At 52.8% G+C, this 14,685-nt stretch overlaps 1 protein-coding gene across 1 annotated transcript; it reads left to right on the top strand.

The window, feature by feature from the left end:
- The first annotated feature begins 92 nt into the window (after nt 1–92).
- Nucleotides 93–14,006, top strand: POM121 (POM121 transmembrane nucleoporin). Its single transcript, XM_082201360.1, has 13 exons — nt 93–572; nt 3,599–3,814; nt 4,409–4,585; nt 5,474–5,554; nt 5,990–6,164; nt 7,363–7,475; nt 7,912–7,988; nt 8,533–8,657; nt 8,949–9,051; nt 9,352–9,525; nt 10,761–12,491; nt 13,274–13,396; nt 13,640–14,006. Exons 1-13 carry the CDS (start codon nt 109–111, stop codon nt 13,732–13,734), a joined length of 3,654 nt encoding a protein of 1,217 aa, XP_082057486.1. The 5' UTR covers nt 93–108; the 3' UTR covers nt 13,735–14,006.
- Nucleotides 14,007–14,685: the final 679 nt, after the last annotated feature.

Raw genomic sequence — 14,685 nt, 5'->3', positions numbered from 1 at the left:
CCCTTGTTTCTCGGGCGCGCGCGGGCGCGCGGTGCATGCCGGGCACGGGAAAGGGAAGAGCGCGAGTGGCTGAGGCGGCCGTGGCGGCTGCGGCGCGTCGGGGCCTCGATGTCTCGGGGCGGCGGCGCGTCGGGGCCCGGCTGGGGCTGGTGGCCTCCGTCGCGGCGGCGGAATCCTCGCGAGCGAGAGCAGCAGCAGCGGGGCCGGCGGAGAGGCGGAGGGTCGTCTGAGGGCGGCCGGGCTTGGGCCTTCCCCGCGGCCGCGGCGGCAGCGGCCGCGGCGTCGCTGTCGCTGCTGGTACTGCTGCTGGGCCTGTCCGGGGCGGCGCTCTCGCTGGCCGTGGCGGCGGCGGCCGGGGGAGCCTGGGCGGCCGCCTCCTCCTCTGCGGGAGGAGGCGGCTTCGGGAAGGAGATGAAGGGGCCGTCGTCGCTGCCCCACCGCGCCTTCTCCCCCGCCGTGGCCAACGGGGGCCCTGCCATGGGGGGCGGATGCTGCTACGCCTCACCGGCCCCGGTCCTGCCCGAAAGGAAGCGGCGGCAGTTGCAGCAGCAGCATCAAAGAGGGAGCTGCGGGTAAGAAGAGGGCGACGGGTAGTCCTCTCTCCACGCCCCCCACCCAAGAGCGCTCGGAAGAAAGGAGGAGCGCCCTTCTGCACTCTGCACATGTTTCGGGGGCAGAAGCTTGTCACACTCCTCTCTCCACAACCTCCACCCATGCTCGGAGGAAGAGAGGAGCGCTCTTTTGCACTCTGTACATGCGGGGTGGTGGGTTGTGGTGAGGAAAGATGCCTACTGCTTGTGCCATAAGCAGGGCCTCCGGCAGAGCACATGCCCATTTATTGGAGATGGGAAAGCAAACCGAAGAGAAGCTGACCCTGTCCATTATTCTTCCTGCTCCACTGGTTGTCTTCAGCTTGTCTAGGGAGTTCCTTCTTCATCTTTAGGCACGTGGATGTGCAAAATAAAGCTCCCTCAACCATCCACATGTTCACTTCCCACACCTTGAACCCAGCCTTCCTTCCTTCTCCAACACACACCCCTCTCACTTGCATGTGGGGCAAGACACTCCTCCTGCCTGCTGTTGAGCTCCTGCCTAAAAGTGCAGTTTCTGTTCCCCAGGGTTTAGCCTTTTGTATTGAGGCAGCTTCTGTAGCTATGATGGTTCCAGGATAACTTTGGAAGAAGAGAGCGATTTTGCTAGAGGGGTCTCTAGGGGGCCCTTGGTAAAGATCTTATGGGGGACCAAGGGAGCTTAGGGCAGATTAGGACACTTGGTTTCAGGCAAGACCTTTCCCCCAGCATGGCCTGGAGGAGCATGTGGGCTGCAACCTCTCCTGCCCACCTCACTGCATTCCTCCCACTTCCGGTTGCTCTTTCTGCTCTGCATCATTTTCCACTCTTGGCCCTGGTTGCAATTAGTCACAATAACTTGCCTGGCCAGGCTTTTCATTTGACAGTGCACTGGAGTGTCATTCAGCTTTTGTCTTTTTACTCCCTTCTCATTAAATTATTTTAGTATCAGATCCTGGACTTCTTTATCCTTCCAAGTTCCCCATCTATTGCTGCTCTTCTTCTAGAGCTCCTGTCTTACTCCTCTTGGGGCTTCCAACACAGAAAAGCTCAGGTTTCCTTTCCCCTCCCTCCTGTTTCACTTTCATTCAAAGCCTTGGAACATTTAATCACCCTGCTGTGTGGTGCTAATCCAGGTGCTTTAGTTGAAAGCAGTGGGTGCTGAATGTCCTGAGGGAGCCCCATCACTGCCTAGAGACCAGTCAGGCTTTTTTCTCAAGGCTGAATGTGCCAGTTTGGGATCAACAGTTGTGCTTGCTGCCAGACTCTGTTGAGAGAGATTCTGTTGTTTGTTCTTTATCAGCTTTACCATTGTATTTTAAAAAGGGCAGGTTAGACACTTTGAGTGATGTTGGTTTCAGCCAGAATAGTTAGGTGTGTAAATGGTCTAAACAATAAAGAAAAAGACCCAACTCAGGCGCGTGTCCTTTTGCTGGCAGTAGCTTTCCTGTGAGGGGTAGGGCTGTGTCCCAGTGGTAGGACAGAGTCCTAGACAGAATCTCCAGGAAGGGCTGAGAGTGTCCCCTGCTGAAGACCCTGGAGAGCCTCTGCCAATCAATACAGACAGTACTAAGCTAGCTGGACCAATTTGGTCCAAGCTCTATGTAGGACAGCTTCTTGTATTGGCTAATGTATTGGAGGCTTTTTTGTTTAGCAGCAAATAACACTACTAAGGTAGGGACTAGGTAGATGCTTATCAAATTACACATGGCGTATAGGAAATGGTGAGATTATATGGAGACTTCCTTCCACCATAAGACTGGAACCTCAGGTGGCTGATTACTTTGATTGCCAGTAGACAAGAAAATGCTTCTTCCTATAGGCAGGAATAATCCATGGGGCTTGCTTACTGCAAGCTGTAGTGTTGGCCCCTGGCTTAGATGGCATGTTCAGAGGAGGAGGAGGGTTGTTGATGGCTGAATGGAACCTTCAGACATCTTCAGGGGCAGCTTCCCTCTGAATCAGATGCTGGGAAGGGTTGCTGCCCCTTCCCCCCTGTTTGGGGGCTTCCCAGAGGCACCAGGATGGCTAATGTGAGAAGCATCAGGATGCAGGGTGTGGTGGTTCTTGTAGCTGCAGTGTGATCTGCTTGTTTCCTCAGAGAGGATTGGATTCTCAGCATCTTCATTCCAGTCCCTTGTGTGGAAGTGGTTTGTCAAAAACTTTCTGCATTGTGATGAGTTCAGAGATGGCTAGTCCAGGAAATGTGTGCTGTGAAGAGAGAAATACCTTTTTGTCTTCTGCAGGAAATTGTCTTACATAAAGGCATCCCTGAAGTCATAGAAGGCCTGAATGTTGATGTGCTTGCCTTGCATTAAGGAAAGCATTCCAGCATATCCCTCTCCTGTCTTGAGAGGCTGCTGGGGCAGGACTTTTCCTTACGAAGTAGGTGGGGAGCCCATTTCAGCACCTCATTTCTTTGAACATGAATCAGCCAACTTTAAACTGTTAGAGAAGCCCCTCTCTCCTTCCACAAGCTCATGTGGGTGTTCAATAGAATGCCATACATTTGATGTGATGTATCTGAGCTTCACAACCTCCATATGTGTGTGCTTGTTAGGTTAGGTGATTGTAACAGCTCAGCAGTGATTTTAACAATTAGATGGAGATTGTTTGATGTATCTTTCAGATGAATAACAGAAGCCTTCCACACTTGAATCCAGCCACTGCTGCACTAGTGTTCAGGTTGGTGTAGTGAGGACAGTGTCTGCCAAGTATTTGCCAGGCAGTAAAGCAACCGGCAGTATAAACTGATGGATCATGTGTCTTCCTATTTGTGGCTGAGGTTATTGACACTCAGAGCGCCATCAGTCCTCAGCTTTTGAACGTGTGTAGTTTCCCCCAGGTTCTTCTTACAAAGTGGATCATGGCTGTGAAAAGAAACCCCTTGTAGTGGCCAAGAAGAGAACTTGCCTGTTCAGTTTGAGGGTTTCCTTTTCTAGCTTGTACTTTTTGAGGAAAGGCCAGCCACTCTTTGGGCATCTTCTTTCCCCTTGTCTTGACTGACCCGTGTTCTTTTCTCTCTTCAGGGACCACCTCTCTGCATCACCTCATTTTATGCTTTCCCCTCGGCGGCGCTACCCCATCCAGCAGGCACAGTATGCCTCTCTGGGGACCCTGCCCTCAATCTGCTGGGATGGATATCGGCGTAAAAACAGGCTGGCTGTCCACAACTCCAGCCTGGCCCGGAGCCCTGTGACGGTGAAGATTGCTCGACCAGACAGCAGCCTCTGCCGTTCCCCACTGTAAGTCTCTGGCTAGGATCTGTCCCAAGCCAAGCAATTCCTTCATGGGTTTATTTTTTATTTTTTAATAATCAAAAGATTAACAAAAGCAACAAACAGTAAGCATAACAAAATGCAACAAGACAAAACAAAAAACCCAAGCACTTTTTTAAAAAACAGACTAAAACACAATTCCAATAAATGTTTAAAATGACTGGGTAGAGCTAGGAGAAATTGGGAAGATCCCTTCTGGTGGATTTTGATTTTGTAAAATTGGGGTGTATACACAGCCTAAATCTCACTTGGCCCTGTTGCCTCATTAGGCCAGTCCTGATTGGTTGGTGTGAGCGGCCAAGCCTCTCTTCCTCCTCTTCAGCTGATGGCCCTAGAATGACTTCTTAATCAGCATCAGCTTGCTGCCCTAGAAGAGCTTTGTGAGGTCATGAGCAAGCCCTCAGGCTGATTGGAGAGAGACTCCTTGCAGCCATAACTCTTGCCAACAAGATCTCACTGGATTCAGGCGGGTGGGGACACCTCGCCTCCTGAGGGAGAGCATATTGTTGGGGTGCGGGAGAGCTCCGATTCCTTATGACTACTGTTTCTTCCTATTAACAGGTTGGAGCAGCTGGCTTCCCCCGTGGCTTTCTCTGCAACGCCCAACAGTACCCTGGACCCATGCGCCAAAGAGACGGTCTTGAGCGCTCTCAGGGAGAGCCGAAAGAGGGCCGTGGAGGAGGAGGAGGAGGGAGAGGAGGACCGGAATGTCCCAGGTGGCCAGGAGAGCAAGAGGAGGTAAAAGCCAGCAGTGGCCTGTCTGGTTGCCAGCAGCATCGGTTAGGGCACAAAGGGACTGAGATCCTGGGACTGAAGATGTCTGCCTCAGAACCACTGATGCTTAATCACTAAGAAAAGGCAGAAACCACCCAAGTCGTACCTTGCCCCTATCAAGGCTGGAGTGGGTTCTTGGTGACATAGTGAGCCTCAGGTTCCTACATGTTGTTGGAACTCTCTATATCCCCCAAGTCTCTTAAGTGAGTGAACTACACGGTTGTTTAAGGGACCTGTGCACAAGTGCTTGAGTATTCAGGTGCTTGCAGGTGCTTTTCCTCCTCCCTGGGCCTCCAACTGGGCTTGTGGTTGCATGGGGGAGACAAATCCCAAGCCCGTATTGCTATGTCATACGGGTTGCACAGCCAGGAAGAGGAGTGTGGCAATCATGATTCTCACTCTACACCCACACATTCTCAGCCTCATGCTCAGTAACGGTTTGGTTTGGCTTTGCTTTGCTTCCAAACTGGACCATGGCACAGTTGCAATGTGGCTTTGTTGGGGTGAGGGTGAGAGGCTGCTGAGATGGACTTCAGTTTCAATTAGCTGAAAAATCTAAAAGAGCAAGACCCCTCTCTCAAAACCATTTGACTAATTTCTGAATAGCCCCCTTCAAAAAATGAATGAAATGGTAAACCACCAGCCCCTTGCATCACCTGCTAAGTTGCACCAAGATTTAAACTGGGGTCTTCCAAGGTTGTTGGCATCCGCCACTGTGCCATCCCTTGCCTTGCCAGGCTGAGAGCTGAGTTGGCCTTGCTCAGTATCGTAATGAGCTGGATCCATGCTTGTGACAGCTACCCTCTTATGTTTTCTGAAGACCTTTTTTCCCTTTTCTCTCCCCCCTTCCAGGCGCCATGATAGCAGCGGGAGTGGACAGTCTGCCTTTGAGCCCTTGGTGGCCAACGGCGCCCCAGCATCTTTGGTCCCCAAGTAAGTACTGAGAGCTTTGCCTGGAAAAAGGCTTCCTCCTAATAATGGTATTAACAAATAATGGTGGAGTGTAGGGGAGCAGTGCTCATTACACCAATCAAGTTCAGAGGCCTGACCTCCATCCTCTCCCCTCCCCTCCCCTGCATTGAAGTATTTTTAAAAAGAGAGAAACCACAATTGGATCTGCTTCATCATGTGTCCTTTGGCGCTGAAATGCTGCTGTGCACATGGTTGTGCTAGAAAAGGCAGGTTGAGGTCATTGTTCATATGGGTGGAGAGAAGTTTGAGGTTTGGCAAATCTCTCCATGATCTCCTGGATATGAATTGTGGGGTGATTTCTGTAAAAGGCCATCTTCCCAGCAAGGCTTTGACAGAAGGAGAGCCCTGTCGAAGGTGGCTCACTGTGCTACTGCCATCTCTGCCTCTTGCCCCTAGGCCTGGCTCCCTGAAGCGCTGCCTCCTCTTGTCCCACTGCCTGGAAGAAGGCTCCTCCAAGAGGTCGCGTACCTCCTCCCTCAGCTCCATCAACAGCCTGCCTGTAGGGGGGATCCCTAGCTCCATCCGCAATGCCATCGCCAGCTCCTACAGTTCCACCCGGGGCCTCTCACAGGTACGTGCCAGTCCCTTGGCTTCTTTTCCCCATGGTCAGGGAGGCTGGAGATATTTAGCATCACAAGTCATGATATATCAACTGAGCGGCAATCCCTTTGTGTAAATTAATAAGAAAATCAGTAGTTCTAAATCCAGTGTTACAGTAGTTGTTTTTCAATGGTCTTCATCATAAATGTTTAAACTGTTTTTCTCATATTTAAAAAAAACCAAAAGTTTATACCTGAGAAGTCAAGCTTAGGTCCCCCCACCCTTACTGTTAGAGATTATACATTTTCAACTGGTATAATTCATAGCATGTTGACTGGAACTGATGAGTCATAGTCCAAAACATCTGGAGCCCAGTTTGCAGAAGGCTGCCCTAGTTCTAGATAAAATTGAACATGGGGATGGCAAAGCCACACTGGACAATTGAGATTCCCCTGAGAGTTCCTACTTGTAGAAGGGCCAGCTGACAGCATATAGCTTTAGTTAATCTTTGAAAGTTATCCCTGAAATGAAATGCCTTTAGGACACGGAACATGAAAGGCCTCTCAGAGTTCCAAAAATATTTTCATCTCCTAGGAACATTGTTGCTCCGTGTCCTGACTTCTTGCATCATCGTACTTCATCTTATTTTATATTCTAATTCTCTGGGTTGGCCTGTTGGCCCTTCACCCAGCTTACCTGGCGGACATGAAGCCAGTCTGGGTATGGTCAGTGCTTGAATTGGAAGCCCCCATGAAAGCACTTTCATCTTGAATTATATGCGAGAACAGCAGGGTGTGAACGTGCTTACAAAGTGTGTTACTTCATCTGTTGGTAAATATAGAAGGCAAGATTTAGTAATTGCATTACTCTGATCTTGCTGTGACTTTTGCCGTGTTCCAGGATTTCGTTCATTTTATATCTGTTAAGACAGGGGGCATCTGTGGTGCCCTCCAGATGCTGTTAGACTCTAGCAGCCCATCCAGGCAGGACGACGAATGGTCAGGGTGATGGGGGTTCCAGTCAGCAATGCCTCGAATGCTGCCATAGGTTCTCCATTCTTGGATTAAATCATCTGGCTGGAGCTGATGGGCACTGTATCCCAGCAACATCCGAAGGGCCTCAGGTTGGCTGAGGCTGTGCTAAGTGGTTTCACTAGAGCTCCAGCTAAGAGGTGTGTGATGCTGCCATCTTACTCTGCCTCTGCTGTCCTCTTTCCTTCCCTCCTCCAGGTATGGAAGAGGAGCGGCCCAAGCACCTCTCCTCTCTCCAGCCCAGCATCCTCCCGTTCTCAGACACCTGAGAGGCCGAACAAAAAAGCAAGATACCCCAATGCCAGCCTCACGTGAGTGCACCTTCTCCCTTCCTGCTTCTGGCAGTGTGGGGCCAAGGCCGGGAAGGGCCAGGAGGCCGGCCGGGGGGGGGGGTTCAAGGACTCCCCCCTTCCCCATGGTTCCCATCCAGAGCAACACCTCCCTTTCCTTTCACATTGCCACAGTTTTCCTATGTTGATGCGCCCTCTGGAAAAGAGTGCTGTTTCTGAGTGAAAGCATTAGAGGTCTTGTACAAGACCAACTTTGCCTTTGAATAGGTAGAAGGCTTCTGTGAAATGGGAAAGCTGACTCCTTAATGTGGGTGTTTTCGGACAGCACAAGGTACATTTTATAGCAAGGGTCCTCCAAGGCATCCGTTTCCTTAGCTACACCCCTTCACCTGCCAGAGTATTGAGAGCAATGAGTCCTCAAGAGTCAGGTCTCAGTGGCTTTCTCCTTTTGCTCCAGGGATGATGAGTCTCACCAGTCTATCAACTCCACACCTGTGAGGACAGACAAGGAGGCGCCAGCAGAGAAGAATGAGTGTGAGTAGGCAGGTGGAGGGGGGACAGGGATGCTTTGCTAATAAAAAGGTGGACATACCTGGAGCAGGAACCAGAATTGATGTGGCATTGATTCTGTTGTGATGATCTTAAAGGAAAAAACGAACAAATGCAAAACTCTTGGTGGGTGGAGCAGGCGGGTGGGCAGAATATTTATCTCAATACAGGCTAGTTGGGAAGACTTTAGAATGGCCGGAGGCAGGGGATGTATCTTAACGTGTAGCAATCCAGATCTCCCTGGAGCTTCCACTATCCCTGGCCTTCAGCCACACTGGCTGTCAGGAGTGAGGGGAGTTGTCAGCAGCATTTGGAGGGCTGGATGCTACACGTCTCAGCAACCCCATTTTAGGTTTTTCCTCTCACTTCCCATGTTCACATTATGTCCACCTGGGATTTATTAGAAGCTTAAAGTGACAGTATTTAGAAACAGGCCACCAGTGCTGCAGAATCCCAAGCCTCCTTTGGCTGGGCAGGGCCTCATGCATAAAACCGTGGGCTTACCAACTCTGGCCTCCTCTTCTTGCAGCAGCAGAGATGCCCCTGCGGAGCAGGCACAGCTCACCAGTGTCGCCACCTTCATCAGGCAGCACTGGCAAGCGCAAGCGGAAGATCCAGTTGCTCTCCACTCGGCGGGAAGATAATTTCACCATGGTACGCTCCTTCTGTTCCTTTTTCTGGACTTAGTTGGCCTTGAGGACAAGCTTGGAGTGAGAGAGAATGAGTGCCAAGCTCTTGTCTCACTGCCTTTTGCCTTGACTGAGTCAAAGGTTGCTGACCGCTTTGACTGCCCCTGGTGTAAACAAGGCTGAGCCAGGTAGACTGTCTTGGTGTCAGGCTGCTGCCTCTGCTGCCCCTTGGAGGGCTTTCCCTCCTTCCTCCGGGGGCCCACTGGACCGCCATGCTCACCTGAAGCAAGCAATGTCCCTCCTCTTCTCTCCACAGCCTCTTCCGCCTCAGCTGGGCTATTCTGTCACTTCTGCTGACCTGGATGCAGAAAAGAAGGCTGCTCTGCAGTGGTTCAACAGAGTCCTGGAGGACAAGACTGGTAGGAGCACCCTCTCCCCTCTGTGTATGAACTGCCTCAAGTTTAGGGAGGGGAGGGCATTGGAATAAGGGGCTTGCAGAGTAAAATAAAACAGAAAACAGGGATTTTTGGATCTCCTCAAGAAGGTCCCTTTAGTGGCTCTCAGGAATAGCAGGTCTATCAATTGGCTTTGTACATTTGGTTGCCTCCTTGGTTGTTGTGTTTGGGTGCCCCTGGGTTTATTCTGCATTTATATCCTGCTTAATACATTTTTTAAAGCCCTAAGCACTCTGCTCCTTACATGCTGGTCCTCCCCAACAGATTCCACTCCCAGACTCTCAGCGCCGATGACCTCACCACCCAGCACCCTGTCTTTCGGGACAATACCTAACAAGTCCACTGCTGTGTCGCTGGCTGTCACAGCTGCCAGCACCAACCCCCTCCTGGAGAGCCTGAAGAAGATGCAAGATGGGCAGAGCTCCTCAGGGCTAGCTGGTGAGTGGTTTGGGGAGGCCTTGGGGGATGACAGTAGCTTGGCTATGATGTGATTGAGGGTGCAGCTCTTCCCAATGGCGTTCTGCCTTCCTGCTGCAGAAATCTAGCCATGCTGGTTTGGAAAGGGGTGTGGGAGGGAGATTCCAGAGGGGTTTTTATCTGGTGGAGGGCACCTGATGACCCTGGGGGCTAAAGGATCTGAGTTACTTAGTTTCTTTAAGGCATCATACCATCATTAAAAGCTGATCAATTGCAGTTTTTCAAGGGGGCACAAAAAATAGCTTGGGTGACACTTCCTTTCAAAGAGTCGGAATTTCCTACCTTGGGAGCTTCTCTAATTTGGAGTGCCTACTTGCAGGAGAACCTCTTCCAGGGTTGCCAGCCTGATGTTGATTTCTACCACCTCCCCCAGCCAACCACAGCCAGTCACTAGGCATGATGGGAGCTGTAGTCCAACCATATGTCGGGAGAGGGCGCTGCCTTGGCTGCCCCTACTCTACCTCTGTGTGCTCTGTAAGGCATGTTTCCCTTTCTGGGACTGCAGCTCCTATCAGCTGCAGCCAGCAGTGCTGTATGATGTCGGGACTGGAGGGAGCTGAGCAGTATTAGCCCACAGATGGTGGGAGTTTCCGTTGCGGGTAGCTGTTCTTAAGGTGGTCTGTGGAATCCCCGCTCCTGTGTGTGATAGACTTGCTTGTAGCTTCATAAAGAGTCTTCCTTGAGGAATGTCCAGTCTTGTTAAGATCAGGGAGACCTTAAGTCTCAGGTCAAAACCAGCTGGTTACTCTAAGCCACTTTCCAGGGATTAATGGACAAAGTTAACTACATCAGAGGAGGTGGGGAGAGAGAGGTTGCCACAGTATTCTGGAATTCCTGACAAGTTTCTTGAGGGCACAGACTCCCCTCCCCCACAATTTGCTTCTTTGCCGTGTGCAGATGTTAGTTTCTGTCAAGACAGATGAGTTAAGTCTCAGCCCTCTTCAACCTCCCTGTATGTAATCACAGCTGGGGTGGCTGAAGGAGAATATACAAGTTGCAGGATTTCTCATTTGACATTGCATCTTAAAGGCAAGCTGAAGACTGATATCTGATGAAGGAGGAGGCCGGGGGGGGCATTGAGAGAAAATAGTGGTTGTCTGATGCAAAACAGAGAACTGTTGTTGATGAGCTTTCGCTGTTGAGCAGCATTTCCTCTCTGATATAGTGACAATGCTCTTCCTCCCCTGCTATTCCAGGTCCTGGTTCTGCTGCAGAGATCCCTCCGCTGTCAGCCGCTTCTCCTTCCCTGGATTTGGGATCTTCCATGCCCATGAGCTCCCCTGAGGTGACCAAGGCCCCACTGTTGTCACTCGGTGTCCCAGTGCCCCTGGCTACTACAGCACTGTCTTCTTCCTCCAGTGCTGCCCAGCCTGCCAGCAGCACCTGCAGCCCAATGGCTGCCTCCTCTTCTGAGCTGGGCCAGACTCCAGCACGGCCTGCCTCTGCCCCGAAGCCCAGCACCCTCTTTGGGATTCTTACTAGCCCTCCTGCAGCCCCTGTGTCAACAACAACAACTGCCTCTCCTGCACCTGAGGCAGCACCCATGTTCAAGCCCGTCTTTGGCAGCCTGGTGAAGAGTGAGGGGCTGGGTTTCTCCATGAGTACCACCACCACGACTGGGCCTGCCCCGGCTACTGGGACTCTGCCCTCCTCCTTGGCTGCTCCTCCTGTCACTTCCAGCAGCACTTTCAAGCCCGTATTTGGGGCTCTGCCCCCACCAGCCACCTCAGCTCTTCCTGCAACAGTGGCAGCTGCCTCGCCGTTCACCTTCCAGCCGGCGCCCGTGCCCACCCTGCCCGCCAGCAGCTCCACCACCACAGCTACGCCTGGGTTCCCCATTCCCCTGGAAGCCACTGTGACCACCACTGCAGCAGCTCTGCTCTCCACCACAGCCAACTCCACAGCTGTCTCCTCAAGCAAGGCAGTCTTTGGCTTTGGGCCCACCATGCCGGCCTCCACAGCTGCACCTAGCAGCACCTCTGCCACCGCACCAGCATCATCCCAGCATCCCTCGCTCTTTGGGGCCCCATCCACTAGCGGCACTGCTCCCCTTTTCCAATTTGGCAAGCAGGTTGCCCCTACAGGTCCCACTCTCAGCCCCTTGGTGAGCTCTGCCTTCAGCCAGGCACCCTCCTGCAACACAGAGGCGGCTCCCAGCACCACCACCACCACGGCAGGCTTCAGCCTCTTCGGCAACAGCGGTGCCACAACGGCCCCTTCGGCTACAACACAGCCTCCGCTGATGTTTGGGTCCAGCACCTCTGCATTCACAGGGGGCTTTGGCACGGCTTCCAAGCCACCGCCTCCGTACCCAACGGACACCAGCCAGCTGGCTTTGGACACAACAGTTGCCGAGAGTCAGCAGGCAGCCACCAAGCCATCTGCAGGGCCTGTGAGCTTTGAATCTCATTTCAACTTCTCCCAGCCAGCGGCCCAACCAGCTTTTGGCAGCCCCTCACAGACACCCTTCAGTGGGACTGGGGCCCTACCATCCTTTGGTGCAAAAAGCACCAACCAGCCAGCATTTGGAGCCACCACCTCTGTCTTCTCCTTTGGGACAGCCACGACCTCCACCACGTCAGGCTTTGGGTCCAACACTCAGACCACGAGCAGCAACAGCAGTGCAGGAGGCCCGGTGTTTGGGAGCTCAGCTCCCACTCCCTTCAGCTTTGGGGCAGCCAACCAGGCCCCTGGAGCAGTCAATGCCTTTGGCATGGGTGCAGCTGCTGCTGCTAGCACTGCAAATCCCGGAGCGGCTCCCGTGAGCTTTAGCTTTGGCAGTGGACAGATTGGGGCAGCAGGGGCAGCGGCAGCGGCAACACCCTTTGGATCTTCTTTGGCACAAAACCCTCTGGGAGCCCAGAGCCAGAGCTCTGGTTTCGCTTTCAACATCCCTGGCACGCAAGAGAGCAAGCCAGCCTTTGGAGGTGAGTCGTTCCCCAACCTGAGATGGACACACATACCTGGGTCCTGGGCAAGGGAGGTGGAGGACAGGGTGGGTCTGCTGCAGCCATGCCCCTAGCTCCTTTCTCTCCAGGGTTGGCTGCCTTTAAAAAGCAGGTTGTAAATACAACTGCGTTTGCCCACTGTCACCATTCTTCATCCTCTTCTCTTTGCAAAGCCTGAGAATTTGAGAGACATTGTCAGGTACAATCTGTTAAACATAGGGGAAGGGAGGAGAGAAACGCTTTCCCTGCCACATGGAGGTTCTGTGTACACTCACTCCCCTGGATCCAGGTCTTACATCCATGCTCCTCCCTCCTCCTTATTTCCATCCCTTTTTCTCCACTCCTAGTCTAAAGTTTTAGATCTTCCCAAAGCCTGGATTTTGACAGCAGAATAAATCATGCAAAGTCTCTGGGTGTGCACAGATGCCGAGGTTTTTATGTTTTGCTGGACTCGCTCTGCCTTCCTGCTAGGGAGCTTTAGAGCATGAAGCTTCAGTCCTTCATGTCAGTGACAGAATAAGGCATGTTGAGAGAGGAGGGGGACATTTCTCCCTTGGCTGGGAGACAGGCGGGTCCAGACTGACCTGCCTCATTCTGTCCAATTGGCCTGGCATTGTCTTGCAAAGGCAGAGAAGGGCTGGCTCTTTTACTCCCAGTCCCATGCAGTAAAGGGCAGAGACTAGCATCTTGGCTTTGTTTCCCCTTGGATGCATGTCCCTACTCTGGTGGGCCGCTCATTTCACCACCTTTTGGTCTTCTAGGAGCTCCACCACCCACATTTGGGCAGAGCTCGCCAGCACCAGGAGCGGGCACAGTGGGGGGCAGCACCCTTTCCTTTGGAACATCCATCACCCCCACCTTTGGAAGTGCCGGGCCTCCTTTTGGTAAGAGTCTGGGAAGATGAGCAGAGTTTTATGGAACAGGATTTCTGTCTGCTTCCTTGCTCCCATGAACTTGAGGGGGTTGGGTGAATGGGGGGGGGGCTGTGGGATACCCCAGCATACATTTCCCCCTTATCCATCCGGCCCTGCGTGGCAGAAGGGGCTGTTGCTGTGAGCCCTCTGACCTCGGTCTATGTAGCCAAGACTGATATGGGGGCTTCTTGTTGCTTCTGTCTTTCCCTGCAGGACCCCCAGCCCCCACCTTCTCCATCGGGGCAGGATCCAAGACTGGCTCCCGCCAGCGGCTACAAGCCCGGAGGCAGCACACCCGCAAGAAGTAGCCAAGAGAGACTTCCTGGCTGGGCTCCAGCTCCCGGCCAACCTGCTGTCGGGCCCAGACTGGCCTGGGCACAGCACCTGCCCGACGGAGGCTGCTGCTTCTACAGCTCACCCTCAGCAGGACTGACTGGCCTAGGGGCCACGTTGTCTGTGACGTCCGCAGGAAGTTACCCAGAGCAATTTTTACCCCCTCAAACGGGACAGGAGAAACCAAGCCCTTTTTACTTGAACAGTCCATGACTGAGTCTGGATTAAATTTTGTACATATCGGCTACTTTCCCTTTCCCCATGTGAGCAGCCCCCTGTGGATCCCTCTTCCCTCCCACCCACCTTCTTGCCTTACCTCAACCTGCTCCCTTTTCTGGCTGCCAAGGGAGGGCAGTGTGCCGGGAGGAGGCCAGCAGCGGTGTGCCAGTTTCCACCTGGAGCCCTCTCCCCTCTTCCTGGAGACAAGTGGCAGAAGGTTCTCCTGATCCAGGGCAGAGGCCCCCCACACCAAGGGCTTGGGGTCCTTTTCCGATGATGCTGTGGCCCACACCTCACGCTCGCACCACCTTCAGAGCCCCTTTGCAGCTGGCAAAACCACCTTGCCGAGGCTCCATGGTTGCAGTCACTGTGCTGGGGGCCCTTCGCCGAAACACTAATCACTGTTCCTCCGTGGCTGGGACCCCCTCCGCAGTCAGATGCTGGGGTGGAAGAGGTAGCTCCCCACCTCACCCCCTTGCTGCTGCTGCTTCACTTGAGCCCCTGCCCTCTTCCATCTCCCTCCCCCCTCCCCAATCATCCGTCTGTCTGTTCTGCTCACAGAATGTGTTCTTTCTTTCCCTTTCCTTTTTTTTTCTCAATTGCTCTGTGAATCGAGTTTGGAGGAAGAATTTAATTGTATGTGTGGCGGCATGTTGGTAATGCCGGACTTGCTGTAAACATTTCTTTTGGGGGGTGGCTGTCTTGTC

This window comes from Podarcis vaucheri, assembly GCF_965113315.1.
Source record: "Podarcis vaucheri genome assembly, chromosome: 15".
NCBI classification, from domain to species: Eukaryota; Metazoa; Chordata; class Lepidosauria; order Squamata; family Lacertidae; genus Podarcis; species Podarcis vaucheri.
The sequence above is the reverse complement of the archived record's forward strand: the minus strand, read 5'-3'. Positions and strand labels throughout refer to the sequence as shown.

Excerpts from the sequence above, each read along its gene's own strand:
- POM121 (XM_082201360.1), top strand. The coding sequence starts at position 109 with ATGTCTCGGGGCGGCGGCGCGTCGGGGCCCGGCTGGGGCTGGTGGCCT. Across the intron at positions 6,165-7,362 it reads CCACCCGGGGCCTCTCACAG|GTATGGAAGAGGAGCGGCCC; the intron begins GTACGTGCCAGT and ends TCCCTCCTCCAG. Across the intron at positions 8,658-8,948 it reads GGGAAGATAATTTCACCATG|CCTCTTCCGCCTCAGCTGGG; the intron begins GTACGCTCCTTC and ends TTCTCTCCACAG.